Genomic DNA, 15260 nt, shown 5'->3' with positions numbered 1-15260 from the left:
CGGAGAGAGGATGCCGCTGTGTAGGATGAGGGAGACTTGGGTCTCCGGTATCGGATGCGGCGAAAATTCCTTGGGTCGCGGGTCAAGAATCTGGGAACCGGGATCAGCCCGCGCCGTGCCGCCCTGTGCTTGGCGGAGATGCGCTCACCTTCCTAGCCCCGAGGACCGGCTCTCCCGGCCGTCTGAGGACTCAGGGCTGGATCCCGGACGCAGACAGACAACTGGGCTGAGTTCAGGGTTTGCCGGGAACTCCACGTTCCTTCTGAGTCTTCCTATGAGGGGGAGGCGCGGACTAGGGGGTCCCCGCGTTCCCTGAGTGCAAGGCCGCTTCCCATTCCCGCCCACGCCGGCCCCACCGGGGTTCTACCACCGCTCCACTCACCGGCTCCCGCCACCTGGGTTCTGCTCCAGGACCTCGGCCGCCCGAGCCTCCCGACTCGCCCGCCCACCGGCCTCTCTTTCCAGCCCCCGCCGGAGTGCAGGGGCCCCGGGCGGCGCCGCGGCGGAGAGCGGGGTCGGAGGCCAAGCTGGGGCGCGGGCCAGAGCGGCCGGGCCGCCGGCGAGGGAGAAGGAGGGCGCCCCCTCTCCTCTCGGGGCCGTGTCAATGCTTTGCACTTGGAGTCGGCGTGCGGCTGGGGGTCCTTCCCCAGGGCTCTGGGACCCGGGCGCCCCCCGCCTCAGGCCCTTTCGGCGGGTCGAGTCGGCCCGCCGCGCTTCCCCGTCCCGGCGCAGGCAGCCGCGGGCGCGGGCGGCGGGGTGGGGGCCGGGGCAGGGGGAGGGGTCTCGGGGCCCGCTGGCCCGTCATTGGTTAATATTTTATTCTGTTGACATGTTTTCTTACTGCTGAGGCTTCCGACACCTTCTCCCCGGCCCCCCCTCCCGGCCGGAGCTTGGCTTGAGCTGTCAAAACCCCGCCCCCGGAGACCCACAATTGGTCCAAAAAGCGTAAAATCAGCAATCAAGGGGGGCCTGGCTCGTTAGCGCAGGGGATCCGAGCAGGGCAGGACATGTGAGATAGTCACAGTTTTCCAGAGATCACGACAAGATCTAACCAGTCGCGCGTGGTCCCCGGCGCCGGAGCGGGCCAGCCCAGCCCAGCCCCGCGCAGAGCCCCCGCCACCCCCGCGCCCAGAGCCCTGCGCCCCTTGCCGTGCGCCGGACGGGGAGCCGGGAGGAGTCGCCGCTGCGCTTGCCACCCGGGTCGCCCTTCCTCCGCGCGCGCCGCCGCCCGGGCCGGGGGTCCGAGCCGCGCGCCCCCGGCCCCGGCCCCTGGGCGCCTGGGCCGGATGTCCCGATGAGAGAGCCGGCGCTGGCGGCCAGCGCCATGGCTTACCACCCGTTCCACGCGCCACGGCCGGCCGACTTCCCCATGTCCGCCTTCCTGGCGGCGGCGCAGCCCTCCTTCTTCCCGGCGCTTGCACTGCCGCCCGGCGCGCTGGCCAAGCCGCTGCCCGACCCGGGCCTGGCGGGGGCGGCGGCCGCGGCGGCCGCGGCGGCGGCGGCGGCCGAGGCGGGGCTGCACGTCTCGGCACTCGGCCCGCACCCGCCCGCCGCGCATCTGCGCTCGCTTAAGAGCCTGGAGCCCGAGGACGAGGTCGAGGACGACCCCAAGGTGACGCTGGAGGCCAAGGAGCTGTGGGACCAGTTCCACAAGCTGGGCACCGAGATGGTCATCACCAAGTCTGGGAGGTAGGGCGGCTGGCTGGCCGGAGGGCACGCAGGCGGGCGGGCGGACTGGGGGGCACGCAGGCGGGCGGGCGGACTGGGGGACCCGCAGCACCGACCAGCGCCGAGCCCGCCGCTCGGGACTCCCGGCTCCGGCCCCGGCGCCACGCTTTTAGCTCCCACAGACAACCAATTTGACTTTTCCTATTTGGCACCGAGCGAATTTTTTTTAAAACTAAGACATAAAAATCTCCCGAATGAAATAAAACGAAAACACGCTCCTAAAGAATAGTCCCAACCTTTCCGAGCCCCAAAGCCGAGAAGGCCCCGCGGCTGGGCCAGGGCGGGTCTCCGAGATCTCGGCTGCGGCTCCTCTCCCTGCCGCCTCGCTCTCCTGCCTTCGGGTCTGGCTCCGAGCTCCGGGGAGATGCAGCATCTCCCGGACTGTCCTCTGACCCTGGAGCCCAGAATGATACTCGCACCATGTTAGGCCCAGGCTGGCCAGCTGATTCCAGCCGGCTGCTCCGTTCCAGCAGTAAGCCCCAAGCGGGTCCAGAGGGAGCCTGATCTGGGCTGGGAGCCTTGTCCGGGTCCAAGGAGCGAGGAGCTCCCTACTCGCACACCGCTCCGGGCCTTAAAGCCAGAAGAAAATCACAGTCCCCAGCCCCTCCACCCTTCGATTCAGCCACCCAGAATCCAGGCCTCAGGTTCACCCTCTTCCCCCGAAACGTAAGGTCCTTGTTCAGCTGTAACCCAGTTCCCAAGCGAACATCTTCTGGTTTTATTTTTGGGAGTTTCAGTCCCAGTGTGCATATCCCCTGAATGAATTTTGGGGAGATTCAAAAGAAGCAGGTGTATTTCTAGGGGGCCCGTGTTTCTTTTCGGAACATCGGCTTTCATCTCAGATGAGGGAGAAAGACAGTCACCAGACCTGAAGATAAGGCCGATAGGAAACCATATAATAAGAGAGGGTTTGACAAGCGGAAATGGGATCCCCCAGGAATAACAACCACTGGTGGGGTCTCCTAGCAGTAATATGGGGGCAGAACAGCGACAGCAAGGAAACAAGATGGGGAAGCTCCTGGCAGTGGTGTGTGTCTGAGGAGTGGGGTCCTCAGACATAAAACCGGGTTCCATGTAGTCTTCCCCTTTCTCTTTCTCGCAGGCGGATGTTTCCTCCATTCAAGGTGCGAGTCAGTGGCTTGGACAAGAAGGCCAAGTACATCCTGCTGATGGACATTGTGGCCGCCGATGATTGCCGGTATAAATTCCATAACTCGCGCTGGATGGTGGCGGGCAAGGCCGACCCAGAGATGCCCAAACGCATGTACATCCACCCGGACAGCCCGGCCACGGGAGAGCAGTGGATGGCCAAGCCTGTGGCTTTCCACAAGCTGAAACTGACCAACAACATCTCTGACAAGCATGGCTTCGTGAGTGCTGGGCAGGCGCAGGGAAGGGGGTCTGACACTGCGCATCCGGTGCTGTAGGGGGTGGGGGCGGGAGAGCAGGCGGCGGGATTCCCTAGAGGGGAGCGCTGGCCGAACCCTCAGAGTGCCCCTGCTCGGGTCACTGCCCTGTGGCCTACGCTGGCTAAGCCTGGGCCCAGAGGGTTTCGCTCTGTAGGCCTGGGCAATGAAGGGGTTGTGGGGCGGCAAGCTCCAGGCTGCTCACAATCTCGGCTGGAGTCATGCCTTCCAAAGCTCTTCCTGGAGCCCAGCGGGAGTCAGGAGCGACCAGGACACATTCGTGCAGCCTCTGGTCTTTAACTACTGAGCTTGGAAGTCCTGCCTCCCCCCACCTTCCCCTTGACCGTGTCCCCATCCCCCCCCCAAACTAGGAGATTCAAAAGTTAAACCAGCCCCCTTCACATCCTAAGAGTCCTTTCCGTCCTCCCACAGGCAGATGTCCCACCAGGAGGAGGGAGTTTGGGGGTTCTCTCCGTTTCCGCCTGAGCCAGGCCCCCAGTAAAATGGGAGGGGGGAGTTGATGGGGCAAAAGGGACTGCCCATTCAGAGGTAGGGCAGTCGTTGAGCCCCCAGAAGGTCCAAATATTCTCTCCGTGGAGTTACTAGGGGCTTAGCAATGAGTCTAGGAAGAGAGGTTAAGAGTGGAGTGTTATGGGTTTTTTAATTCTGTTTCATTTCTGTTTTCAACTGGGGTAATTTTTTTAAATGGAGAGAGAAAAAAAACTGCAATAAAGAAAACAGAGAGAAAATAGAAGAAAAAGAAATATAGGCAAGAAAAAGCGCAGAGAAGACAGGAGAAAATCGCAGAGGAGGGGGTGGAGAAGGCAGACGAAGAAAGAGACAGACTTGGAAAGAGGTCAGGTCCCCAGGGAGTAGAAATGCTTGGGCCAAAGGCTGGGGGCTGCCGGCTGACCGTGCCCTCCCCACAGACCATCCTGAACTCCATGCACAAGTACCAGCCGCGCTTCCACATCGTGAGAGCCAACGACATCCTGAAGCTGCCCTACAGCACCTTCCGCACCTACGTGTTCCCCGAGACCGACTTCATCGCGGTCACTGCCTACCAGAACGACAAGGTGTGCTGGGTGGGCGGCGGGCCCAGCCCCTGCCCCGACGCCCCCTTACACCTGCAGGCTCCAACCCTTCACTCACACCAGCCCAAAGCCCCCAGGACCCACCCTGCGCCCTCACAGCTCACTCCCCAGGGCCGAGTCACACATCTGTAAGCGCAGCACCCACTGAAATCCTCCAGGTTCCCTCCCAAGTCTGCGACACGTACACACAGGCTCCCCCGGGAGCTCGAACAGCTGGGCGATCGTTGGGGTGGGGATGTTTACTTAGCAATTAGCAGAAACTCCGGGACCTCACTGACATTTTTACATTTTATTCGTTTATTTCTTGGCTCCGGGACGGGAATTTAAATGAAGAGATGGAGCCAGAGGCAATCTGCCCTGGCACTCCTGAGGCTAGGAAACCAGCGATAGGAACTTAGGGCCCAGTTTTCACTGGGGGGGGGGTGTCAGAGTGCGGGACAGGTGACACAGCTTCCCAAAGCACCCCCCTTCCTCTGTCCAGACCCTGAACCCCTTAGGAGGTGTTTAGAGACTTTTCCTTTAAGTTGAAGGGCTTTTTCTTCTTGCTGCCTTTCTACACTCTCTCTCTAGAGGGGCAGAGAACCACTCCCTCTGGGCCTGTGCCCGTGTGTACCCCTCTCCGGAGAGTGTCCAAGTGTCCTACCGGTCATTCTTTTTGTCTTTGTGAAGTGATGTGTATGCGGGCATGCGGGCAACATTTTGGGCACCTTGGATACATGTGGAGGTGTGTGGATTCGTTTGGTTCTGTGGGCACTTGTTTGTTTTGTCTGTGTGTACTTGCGAGTGCGCGGGCCGTGAGTGTGATCTGTCTCCGTGGTGGGACTTGCCTGTGCTCTGCTGTCCCTGTGCGCGCCTGCTCAGATGCCCGGTTTGTTGAACTTGAGTGACCGAGTGGGCCTGGGTGCATGTTTGGGCAGATTTCGACTGCGCGCTGCTTTGGGCTTGTGTGTGCAAGAGAAGAGAATATGCCTCGAATAAAGTTTTTGGAGGAGAGACCCTATGGCTTCCCGGGAAGCCCGCCGGCCGGCCTCACCTCATCTTCCGGCTGGGACCGACCTATCCCAGGCGGGCGGGTACCAAGTGGACATTCGCGGGGCTCTCCTCTGGGCTGGCAGCCTCTGACCTCGGGGTGCCCCAGGCCAGGCTGGAGGAGCCGCTTCCTGACCTGGCGCCGCCCCCTCGGTCCCCCGCAGATCACGCAGCTGAAGATCGACAACAACCCGTTTGCCAAGGGCTTCCGTGACACCGGGAATGGCCGGCGGGAGAAAAGGTGAGGAGTGAGCCTGACCGCTCTACTGAGGGTGCCTGAGCGAGCAGGACGCGGGGTGGGGGTGGTGAGCGCGCGCCTCTGACCCGCTCCCTCCGCTCATCCCCAGGAAGCAGCTGACGCTGCCGTCCCTGCGCCTGTACGAGGAACACTGCAAGCCGGAGCGCGACGGCGCGGACTCGGACGCCTCGTCTTGCGACCCTGCCCCCGCACGGGAACCGCCACCCTCCCCGGGGTCAGCGCCTAGTCCCCTGCGCCTGCATCGGACCCGAGGTGAGGGTCCGGTGGTCGGGGCGGGGGTGGAGGAAGAGGAGAGGGGAGGGGAGGGTCTCCTCCCGGCGCCCCGCTGGCTCTTGGCTCAGCGTCGGGGTACCCGTACGGCCTGGGGGAAGCGTCAGCAGTGTATCTGGGATGGAGCATCCGACCCAGGCCTTCCCTGGGAGGGCGGTCCCCGGTAGCTAGAAGATCTGGCTGGACTCCGAGCCAGGCCCCTGGCGCTGAGTGACTCTGGCAGCGAGTTTCCTTTACATGGCTGTTTCTCCAGCTGTAAATACGGGGCCTTAGATTAGGTGACCCGAAGCTGCCCCTTGCCCGACGAGGATCCTCGAACGTGGCGTTCCCGAAAGAGGGCCTTTCCCAGTCTCTCCGACCTGGCCCAGACACCGGGGGAGGCCTCGCGTCTGTCTCTTCCCGGGCCCCTGTGACCTCGCGCATCCCCTCTTCCCGCAGCCGAGGAGAAGTCCTGCGCTGCGGACAGCGATCCGGAGCCGGAGAGGCTGAGCGAGGAGCGCGCGGGGCCGGCGCTAGGCCGCAGCCCGGCCCTGGACAGCGGCAGCCCCCCTCGCTTGACCGAACCTGAGCGCGCCCGGGAGCGGCGCAGCCCCGAGAGGGGCAAGGAGCCGGCGGAGAGCGGCGGGGACGGCCCGTTCGGCCTGCGGAGCCTAGAGAAGGAGCGCGCCGAAGCCAGGCGGAAGGACGACGGGCGCAAGGAGGCGGGCGAGGGCAAGGAGCCCGGCCTGGCGCCGCTGGTGGTGCAGACGGACAGCGCGTCCCCCCTGGGCGCCGGACACCTGCCGGGCCTGGCTTTCTCTGGCCATCTGCACGGGCAGCAGTTCTTCGGGCCGCTGGGGGCCGGCCAGCCGCTCTTCTTGCACCCGGGACAGTTCGCCATGGGCCCCGGAGCCTTCTCCGCCATGGGCATGGGTCACCTGCTGGCCTCGGTGGCTGGCGGCGGCGGCAGTGGTGGAGGAGGCGGGCCAGGGACCGCCACGGGGCTGGACGCAGGCGGGCTGGGTCCCGCAGCCAGCGCGGCAAGCACTGCTGCGCCCTTCCCTTTCCACCTCTCCCAGCACATGCTGGCATCTCAGGTAAGGCCTGTGATCTGCAGGGAGAAAGAGCGAGGCGGGCACAGGGCCTGAGGGTGCCGTGGGTGCTCTGAGCTTCCAGCGGGCAATGACTCTGTCCTGGGGAGCCGTGATGGACACTCTCCAGGACACCTAGGTTCAGGGAGACTAACACTGTAGGTCTAGGGTCTGGCCAGGGCACTGTTTCTGACTTGTGTGTGACTCTAGACAAGTCCCTGACCCTTTTGGGGCCTGTACCCTTCCCTGCGCCTCCAGTACAGAGTGGCATCCATTAGGTTCTTTCTCTGACAGACTGGCTCTGCCTCCGGCTATTGGGAAGTCCACCTTCCTGGCCTCAGGACACTTCTCTTGGACACAAAAACCCTTGGCTCAGTGTCAGTCCCTGAAAGGCTAAGATGCCTGGAAAAAGGGAGTAGGAAAATTTGCAGTATTTTCTGGACAATTGACCGCCATAATGACCCACCTCTCAGATGCCTGTGGCTGCTTTCAGGCCCTCCAGGAAGTCCTCTGACCTGACAAAGGAGAAGGTTGTTCCTTCCCCCCACCTTGGGTCTCCCAACTCTCCAGCCACACATCTCAGGGAAGAGGGGCTCAGTTCCCCAGGCCCAGGCTGAAATTCTGAGCTCCCGGGGGAGACTTTATGAAGCTGGCCAGCAGCAAAATATGGAGAGCCAATGGGGAGGGCGGTCTCTTTGGTTGCTTGGGTGGAATATTCCCTGTGGAAAGATTTGGAATCTCTACATTCATTTTCTTCCCTCTGAGGTTTCTGGCAAATTGAGCCCTTGAGATCTTATCTTAAGGGAAGGAAAATAGGAGTTCAGGTCTGAGAAGGCTCCTTTGGTGCAGAAGCAAATATTTTTAAAGTGGGGGAGGGGGTTCTGAAATGGGTTTTTAACAGAGCTCAGTGTCAGGGATGTGTGGAAGTGAGTGAAGCACTCACATCACGTATCTGTGGCTCTGAGATGTCAAGGAAGCCTCCGGAAAATGGAGCTCAGGGCCTGGAGCTGAGCATCCTTAATTCTATGTGTATGTGAATGCCTCCTCCCCAGCACTGGCATCGGAGAGGTCGTGGGGAAGTCAGGGCAACAGGTGCAAGGCCAGGTTGAGAGTACCCAGCACTCAGGAAGCATTGCTTGGTATACTGCTACTGGTTAAGTTTCTGTGCCAGGGGAGCCTGCCCCTGAACATCCGGTAGAGCCAAGTTTTGGAAGATCTAAAGCCTCCCTCCTTCCCCCCCACCTGAGATGCGAGCACTAAATGCCCAGTAGGACTTGACCTTCTCAGGAAGGATATTTTCTCATTCCTGACTAAGCTACTTCTTTCCTTCTCCCTGCCTGAGCCAGGCCCGAGGCTCCCTGGAAGCCCAGCACAGTCAGCTCCCTGTACTCCTCCCCGTACCTCCATACTCTGGGGAGTGAGCCATTATCTCAAAGGTCAGATAATCCAAAAGTCGGGCCTCATGGACTCAGACGGTGTTTGTCCAGGGTTTCCTGGCTACTGTGCTCTCTGCAGGCAGACTTCGCATTCCTTCCTCAGCTGCCACTGAGGTTCTCTGTAGAATATCCAGGCCAGTTTATAAACGGATTGGCATCTGTGCCCTTCTCCTGGCCCAGGCAAGAGATCCCTGAGCAGGCAGGCAGGCAGGTTGAAGGAGAATTTATAGAGCTCTTCACCGCCCCTGCCTGTGCTTCCTCAGCCCTTCTGGGGGCTCCTGCAGAAAGAAGGGCTGGGGAAGACACTGTTCTAAGGGAGCAGAACCCCCATGACAGTCAGAGCTGCCTGCTTGCCACCTGGCTCTTTGCCTGCCCGGTTTCCTCCCTCTAGGCCTTTGCCCATGCTAGTTCAGCCACCTGGCATGTCTTTCCCTCACTCGTCCTGTAAGACCTGGCAGGGAGCTGGATGGCGCCAGACCTCTGCATCATAACCTGAAGTGAGCTCCCTTCTAACTGGGTTTGGCGCAGCGTACTGGCCCATGCCAGCCTGTGCTGCTTGGGGTTACAGTTCTGTGAGCTCTGGGCTTATACTCCTCGACCCGCAGGGCGAGGATCTAGTGGTAGCACCACCCCCAGCACCCAGCTTACCCTCAGAACCCCGCAGGCAGGATGCCTAACCCTTGTTTTGTTCTGTCTCTTTCAGGGAATCCCGATGCCCACTTTCGGAGGCCTCTTCCCCTACCCCTACACGTACATGGCAGCCGCTGCGGCCGCGGCCTCTGCTTTGCCAGCCACGAGTGCTGCGGCCGCAGCTGCGGCAGCCGCAGGCTCCCTGTCCCGGAGCCACTTTCTGGGCAGTGCCCGGCCCCGCCTGCGTTTCAGTCCCTACCAGATCCCGGTAACTATCCCGCCTAGCACTAGCCTCCTCACCACGGGGCTGGCGGCGGACGGCTCCAAGGCTGCAGGCAGCAACAGCCGGGAGCCCAGCCCGCTGCCCGAGCTGGCTCTCCGCAAGGTTGGGGCCCCTTCCCGAGGTGCCCTGTCACCCAGCGGCTCAGCCAAAGAGGCGGCCAGTGAACTGCAGAGCATCCAGAGACTGGTGAGTGGGCTGGAGAGCCAGCGAGCCCTCTCCCCCGGCAGGGAGTCGCCCAAGTGAGGGGGCTGCCCAGCTGCTCCGCTGCCCCGCAGACCTCCCGGGCTGCCTGCCCCTGCTGCTTGGGACGTGTACAGCACAGAATGGGTATTTATTTAAATAAAGGAGCAACAGCGGGCTGCAGCAGCCGGAATAGAGGCCCGATCAGCCAGCCGGGGCCTGGGACATTTCCCTGGGCCTCACAAGGAATCCAGCTGCCGGGAACACAGTCGCTTAGGAGCCACTGGTCACGGTCCAGATCTGCTCCAGTGTCAAGGTGGCATTGGCCAGGGGCCCCTCTGGGTCCTCCAGCTCTGTGGGGAGGCCTCATCACCCCGCCCTTCCAGAGTCTCTTCCAGAGCCAGAAGGTGCAGGAATCAGGGATGGGAGCCTCAGAGAGAACCCCAGAGCCCCTAGCCTTGGGCCTGGACCGCTTGAGAATCTGCAGTGAGGGATGCTGGCCTCAGTGAAGACTGAAGTCAGTGTAGACTTGAGCTGGGAGGGACCTGTTCTTTTAGTCCTCCCACTTCTTACCCCCAAAAGACAGGCGCCCCTCCCACCCCTGGGTCAGGGAGTGGCACTTCTGCCTTGAGTCCCCAGGGAAAAAAAAAGAAGATATTTATGAAATAAATGGTAATTTGTGTAAATAAGCTTTAAGGTTCCCAGAATATGCAAATTGGTATTAATTTATTCAAAGGTGTACATTGCTGTGTACATAATATCTAGAGATTAATTCATAGCATTTAAAATTTCTTTTCATTTTACATGAGCATCTATATTGTACAGGGCTGGGTGGGGTCCTTGGCTGCGGGAGAAACCCCGACCCCCGGAGGAACTCCCACCGCGCCAGCCCCTCGGCCCCTCCGCCCGGGCTTTGCTCGCCCGGCCCGCGGGCTCCACCTCAGGTTTTCACTTTTCGCTACGGAGCGAGACGAAAAGACAAAAACGCGAGAAAACAATAAAACGCTGCAATGCGAAGTGAACGGCGCTGTGCGCTCTGTGGGCCGCGTGGGGCAGGGGCGCAGCAAGCGCGTAAGGAGGGACTGGAGGCGGGGACAAGACGCCGGGCGCCCCCTGCTCGGCGGCAGCTGCACCCCGGGGGCGGCAGCGGGCTGGGGCAGCGGGCGGAGCTGCGAGGCCGGGCGGCGCCGGCGAGGGCCGCGGGCTGGGCCGGGAGGCGCCGAGCCGCTTCGAGTCCCCCCGCGCTTCCCGCGCGGGCAGCCTCCCAGGCCAGGGGCCGGGCTCCCTCTGCTGGCCACTCGCCTCTGGCCGCCGCCCCAGCCACGCCGCCCCGGGACTCCCGGCTCCCTCTCTGGGGCTCCAGAGTGGAGACGCAGCCCCTTCTAGCGCCTCTGGGTGGGTGGAGCTGGGAAGATGGCTGCACCCTACTCCCTGTCCCTTCTGAGGAGTTTGGCCGTAGTGCACCCAATAGCACGGACCCTAGAATCCTTTTCCATCTCTCTGCCTCCTGAACCTCAAAAAGAAACAATTCTCGGGGCTTCTGGCTGGCTCAGTCGGTAGAGCATGTGACTCTTGATCTCTGAGTCCTGAGTTCCGGCCCCAAGGTGGGTGTAGAGATTTCTTAGAAAAAAAGAAAAAAGAAATATTTCTCCTTGTCAGGGCTGTTGCCTAGAGTTGCAGAATCTGACCCGAGAGTTCTCCCGTGTAACTCATCTAGATCGCTCTTGGGGACGTGGGGAGTGTGGGTCAATGGGCTCCTTCCTTTCCTGCCTGTTTTCCCTGGTATAATAAAGGGCTCGGCTGGGCTATGCCTGGGAGTCCCACTGTGTTAGTCTCCATTAGGCACGTTCTTCCCCGCCGCCTACTTCTGCAATGACAACTGCCTCCTATCCTTTGAGCGCATCTCTGCTTCATCCAGCCCACAGGTGTCTCCGGCCCCAAATCCTAGTAGTGGGAAGGGGTGGAAGATGGGCGGTCACCCCTTTAACCCACTCTTGGGTCGATCTATGCGTCACTGAGCTCCCGCCTCCTCCCCAGTTCTCTCCTCTTTAAGCCTTGAGAGTCCGTGCAGCCCCTGACGAACGCACTGCCTGCCCGCCTAGGGCACTTTGGGGGCGGGAAGCACGGGTCCTCAACTCACTAAGAACGCCAGGAATGGTGACATCAAGGAAGGATGAAGGTGGAGGTGGAGTTGACAGTAATCAGACCTCCAGGTGCCCTGGACACCTCCGTGGGCCAACACACTCGCAAGGAAAGAGAACCATGTCCGCCTCTCCCAGGGAGGGGGCTGGAGCCATGCTACGCTGAATTTGGCTAGGGGCTTGGCCCGTGAAAGAGTGAAAGGGCTCAGAAGCCTGTCCCAGCCCCCAGAGGGTGGGTGGGCTGCTTCTTCGCCGCCCCTGACCTTCGGCAGGCAGGACAGAGAAGGGTTAGTCCAGGAACGGGGCGGGCCAGAGAGACCCCTTTCTCAGCTCAAGTAGAATCCCTCGTGTCAGGGTGCTTATTCGAGGTCGCTTTGAGCTCAGAACGCCCCTAAAATTCGAAGAGCTGGGGCACATTCACTTCTTCCGGTTTCTCGCTGCACGTCTAGGAAGGAAAGTTGGCAAGAGGCAGCGAGTGCTCAGCAGTCTGCAGAGCAGGCTGCTAACACCAGGGGGCAGCACGGACCTCAAGCCGCGGTAGGGGCCGCGTGCAGGGGAGGGGGGCTCGAGGAGGGTCGCTGCAAGCGCTAGGCAGGGCGGCCTCGTGGCGGCCACATTCTCGCGGTGTGGTTGCTGCAGCATCTCAGATGGGGTGGAATGATACTGCAGGGCTTCGAGAGGCTCCAGGCCCTGAGTGCAGCTTGGGGAGTCGTCCCTCCATTCCCCCACCCACAAGGCTCCTCCCGGAGTCTTCCTCGCGGCGCTCCACTGGGTCCAGCTGCGAAAGTGAGTGCGGCTGCGGGAACCGCTCGGACAGCTGCAGGGCCTTGTCCCAGACAAAGGCCAGGCCGCTCCTTGGCCCAATTAAGCCACCCGACTCCCCTGCTTCACATCCCACATTGTTCCCGGGGTCTCCAATTAGCCCAGGCGCCTCGCGTCCCTCCGCTCTGGTGCCCAAGTCCTTCTTAACCCTTCTGGGCCTGGCACCAGGGGCCCTAGACGGCAGAATGGCCAGCGCGCGGTTATGTGTGGAGGGCATGTTTGGGGTGATGAGGTTCGAAGGGTCGCTGAGGGGAGATGCGCGTGGGGTCAGAGAGGGAACGGTGCTTGTTGGTGCCGGATGGTGAGTGTGACTCACGGGATCTTGAAGACTGGGGATGTGGTTGTGGGGGCTCTGTGAGACCCCTAGCGGCTAAGCAGCACGGATCTCAAGACCTAGAGCAACTCACTTCCTTTTAGTTAATCCGACTCTCCCGAGACCCTAGAGCCATTCCTTTCCCCCCACCCCCACTCACGCTGCGGCGAAGGAAATGTACAGCATTAGTGGCCTGGGCCCACCCGCCACCCAAAGGCGCTGAACTGGGGTCCGCCTCCCTTGTGTACCATGAACGCCCACTCAGGGCATCCCTTGGAGCTGGAGGGCAATGTTCAGCTTCCTGCTGCCCAGGACACACACAGGTGAACGCCTCGGCTCGAGTCCCCCCACCCTTTCCCGGATATTTGATAGTTCAAAGGACAGAGTCTCCATGAGACCGAAGTCTAAACGCTGAGCCTGTCTTCTTCCCAGCTTTGGGAAGTACCCCAAATCCAATCCCACTCTTTCCTCTCCTTTGCCGTCCTGGATCTCAAGGTTTGGAGCACCAGCCCAGGAGGCAGTGTCAGGCGAGGGGCCGAGCCCTCAAATTCTAGGGACTGGACAGCAGAGGGAAAACCCTTGCACGCCCGGGGAAGAGGGCAAAGGGAAAGGAACCTCCGGGTCCTCTCTGACCACTCCCCGGAGAGCGCCCTCGGGAATGCAGCCTGGTCACCCCTCGGTGGATGCGTTGATGCCAATGTCGGAATCTAGGATTCCGATTTGTTCTTGGAGCTCCTTGTGGGCTACCGGAGGCTCAGATTTCCTCGCCCCACCCCACACCCACTCCGAAACACCTGGTTTCCAGAGTCGACGGCTGCTGCTCTTTTCCCGGCTCCTCCCCTGGGTACCTCCCGCAGCTCCCCGCGCAAAGCAAACCTGCCGCTTGCCCTGTCCGCGAGCCGCGACAACTCCCCAAGTGTCCACGAGATGGCGCTCCAGGCCAGGGGCCAGACCGCTGCCGGACAGCCCGCCCCAGGCTAGAGCCGGAGGTGGACAGAGAGGTCCACAGAGATGGGCACGGAGACAGAGCCACAGACTGACTCAGATCCAGGCCTACAGACGGGCACAAGCTCCGGAGTGACCAAGAGGCTCCGCGGAGCCCGAATGGGGCTGTGGTGGGGCTGCAGACACAAGGATGGGAGTGAAGCGTCTTTCCTTCCCCTTGGGACTGTCTTGCGGTGCCAACTCCCCAACCTGCGAGACCCTGACTGCAAAACGGCCCGGCCCCCCTCTGTGTGCCCGGCTGGGCTGGGGCCCTCTCGAGGTCCCAACTCTGACCTTCCACGCCTCTCAGGAGCGGGGTTATGGACTTGGACCCTCCGCATGCCACTTGCCGGAGGAGCTGCTTTGGCCTGCGGGCCGACTGGACGGTGCAGGGGTGCGGGATAGGAGGTCGAGGTGGCTCTGGGGCGGAAGGGTGGCATCCAGTGCTCTTCCTGCCCAGAAGTCAACCTAAGCTCCTTCCTCCAGCTCCTCACCTTTTCCACTGCAGTCTTCAAGGTCGAGAGCGTGGTCGTGGGAGGAACCTACAGGATGGTACCCCTGGGGCGAGCCCTGCGGAGCTGCTCTGGTGACCTGCTGTAACCCCTGGGTGCCAGAAGTCCTGGGAAGCTTTGGGGCTGCATATTCCAGGGGGTGGTGGTGGGGAATACGGAAAGCACAGAGGTCAGCCTGAGAATCTCTCCCTTGGGTTAAAAGCCACCAAGGCTCTGGGTCAAGTTTGAATTGGAGGGGGAGTCTAAGGCCATACCATCCTGAAGGCGCCCTATTTCATCTGAATTGGAGGGGAAAGGTGTGAGGCCAGATTGCTAGTTTGATTTGGGGGGGGGATCTCGAATACCAAGCTAGCTTTTTGGAAGCCTGTTTCCAGCTGACCCTTGACATCCCTGGATGAGCTCTGGGCACTCTGGGAGATTATCTCCTTTATTATTAACTAAAGGCACACAGCTAGAAAGCAGCCCAGTCCACACCAGCTAGGGTGATTTCTAGCAGGACACAGTCACTGGCTTGTTGTGACCCCAGCCAGTTGTCTTCCCTGCACTAGGCTTCCAGCTCTTGCCTCTTCAATGTCTAACATAGGATAGGATCAAACCTTTGGTACTTCAGTAGTTATCTACACACTCATCTACTTGGGGAGGGGATAGGTACAAGGCCGAGCTCTGGCTCTAGCTGTGAGACCTTGGACAACATGACTGACTGACTTTCTTTCTTTCTTTCTTTCTTTCTTTCTTTCTTTCTTTCTTTCTTTCTTTTTCTCTCTCTCTCTTTCTTTCTTTCTTTCTCTTTCTCTCTTTCTTTCTCTCTCTCTCTTTCTTTCTTTCTCTCTCTCTCTCTCTTTCTTTCTTTTTTTCTTTCTTTTTTTAGATTTTATTTATTTATTTGACAGAGAGAGAGACAGCCAGCGAGACAGGGAACACAGGCAGGGGGAGTGGGAGAGGAAGAAGCAGGCTCCCAGCAGAGCAGGGAGCCCAATGCTTGGGGGCTCGATCCCAGGGCTCTGAGATCACGCCCTGGGCCGAAAGCAGACGATTAACAACTGAGCCACCCAGGCACCCCGACAATGGGACTTTCTTCTTTGGGCCCCAGAATCGTCTTCCTG

The 15260-nt window shown here is 60.8% G+C and overlaps 1 protein-coding gene across 1 annotated transcript; it reads left to right on the top strand.

Annotated features, from left to right (window-relative positions):
* The first annotated feature begins 1025 nt into the window (after positions 1-1025).
* On the top strand, positions 1026-10402 carry TBX2 (T-box transcription factor 2). Its single transcript, XM_045773390.2, has 7 exons — positions 1026-1689; positions 2831-3098; positions 4064-4210; positions 5422-5498; positions 5605-5768; positions 6225-6862; positions 8996-10402. The coding sequence occupies exons 1-7, from the start codon at positions 1295-1297 to the stop codon at positions 9446-9448; spliced, it is 2142 nt and encodes a 713-aa protein (XP_045629346.2). The 5' UTR covers positions 1026-1294; the 3' UTR covers positions 9449-10402.
* Positions 10403-15260: the final 4858 nt, after the last annotated feature.

Source organism: Ursus americanus, chromosome 23, assembly GCF_024610735.1.
Source record: "Ursus americanus isolate L20-20 chromosome 23, mUrsAme1.1.p, whole genome shotgun sequence".
NCBI lineage: Eukaryota > Metazoa > Chordata > Mammalia > Carnivora > Ursidae > Ursus > Ursus americanus.
The sequence above is the reverse complement of the archived record's forward strand: the minus strand, read 5'-3'. Positions and strand labels throughout refer to the sequence as shown.

Bases quoted from the DNA above. Each gene is read 5' to 3' on its own strand.
- TBX2 (XM_045773390.2), top strand. From the start codon at position 1,295: ATGAGAGAGCCGGCGCTGGCGGCCAGCGCCATGGCTTACCACCCGTTC. The intron at 4,211-5,421 runs GTGTGCTGGGTG...GGTCCCCCGCAG, and splicing joins CTGCCTACCAGAACGACAAG to ATCACGCAGCTGAAGATCGA. The intron at 5,499-5,604 runs GTGAGGAGTGAG...GCTCATCCCCAG, and splicing joins AATGGCCGGCGGGAGAAAAG to GAAGCAGCTGACGCTGCCGT.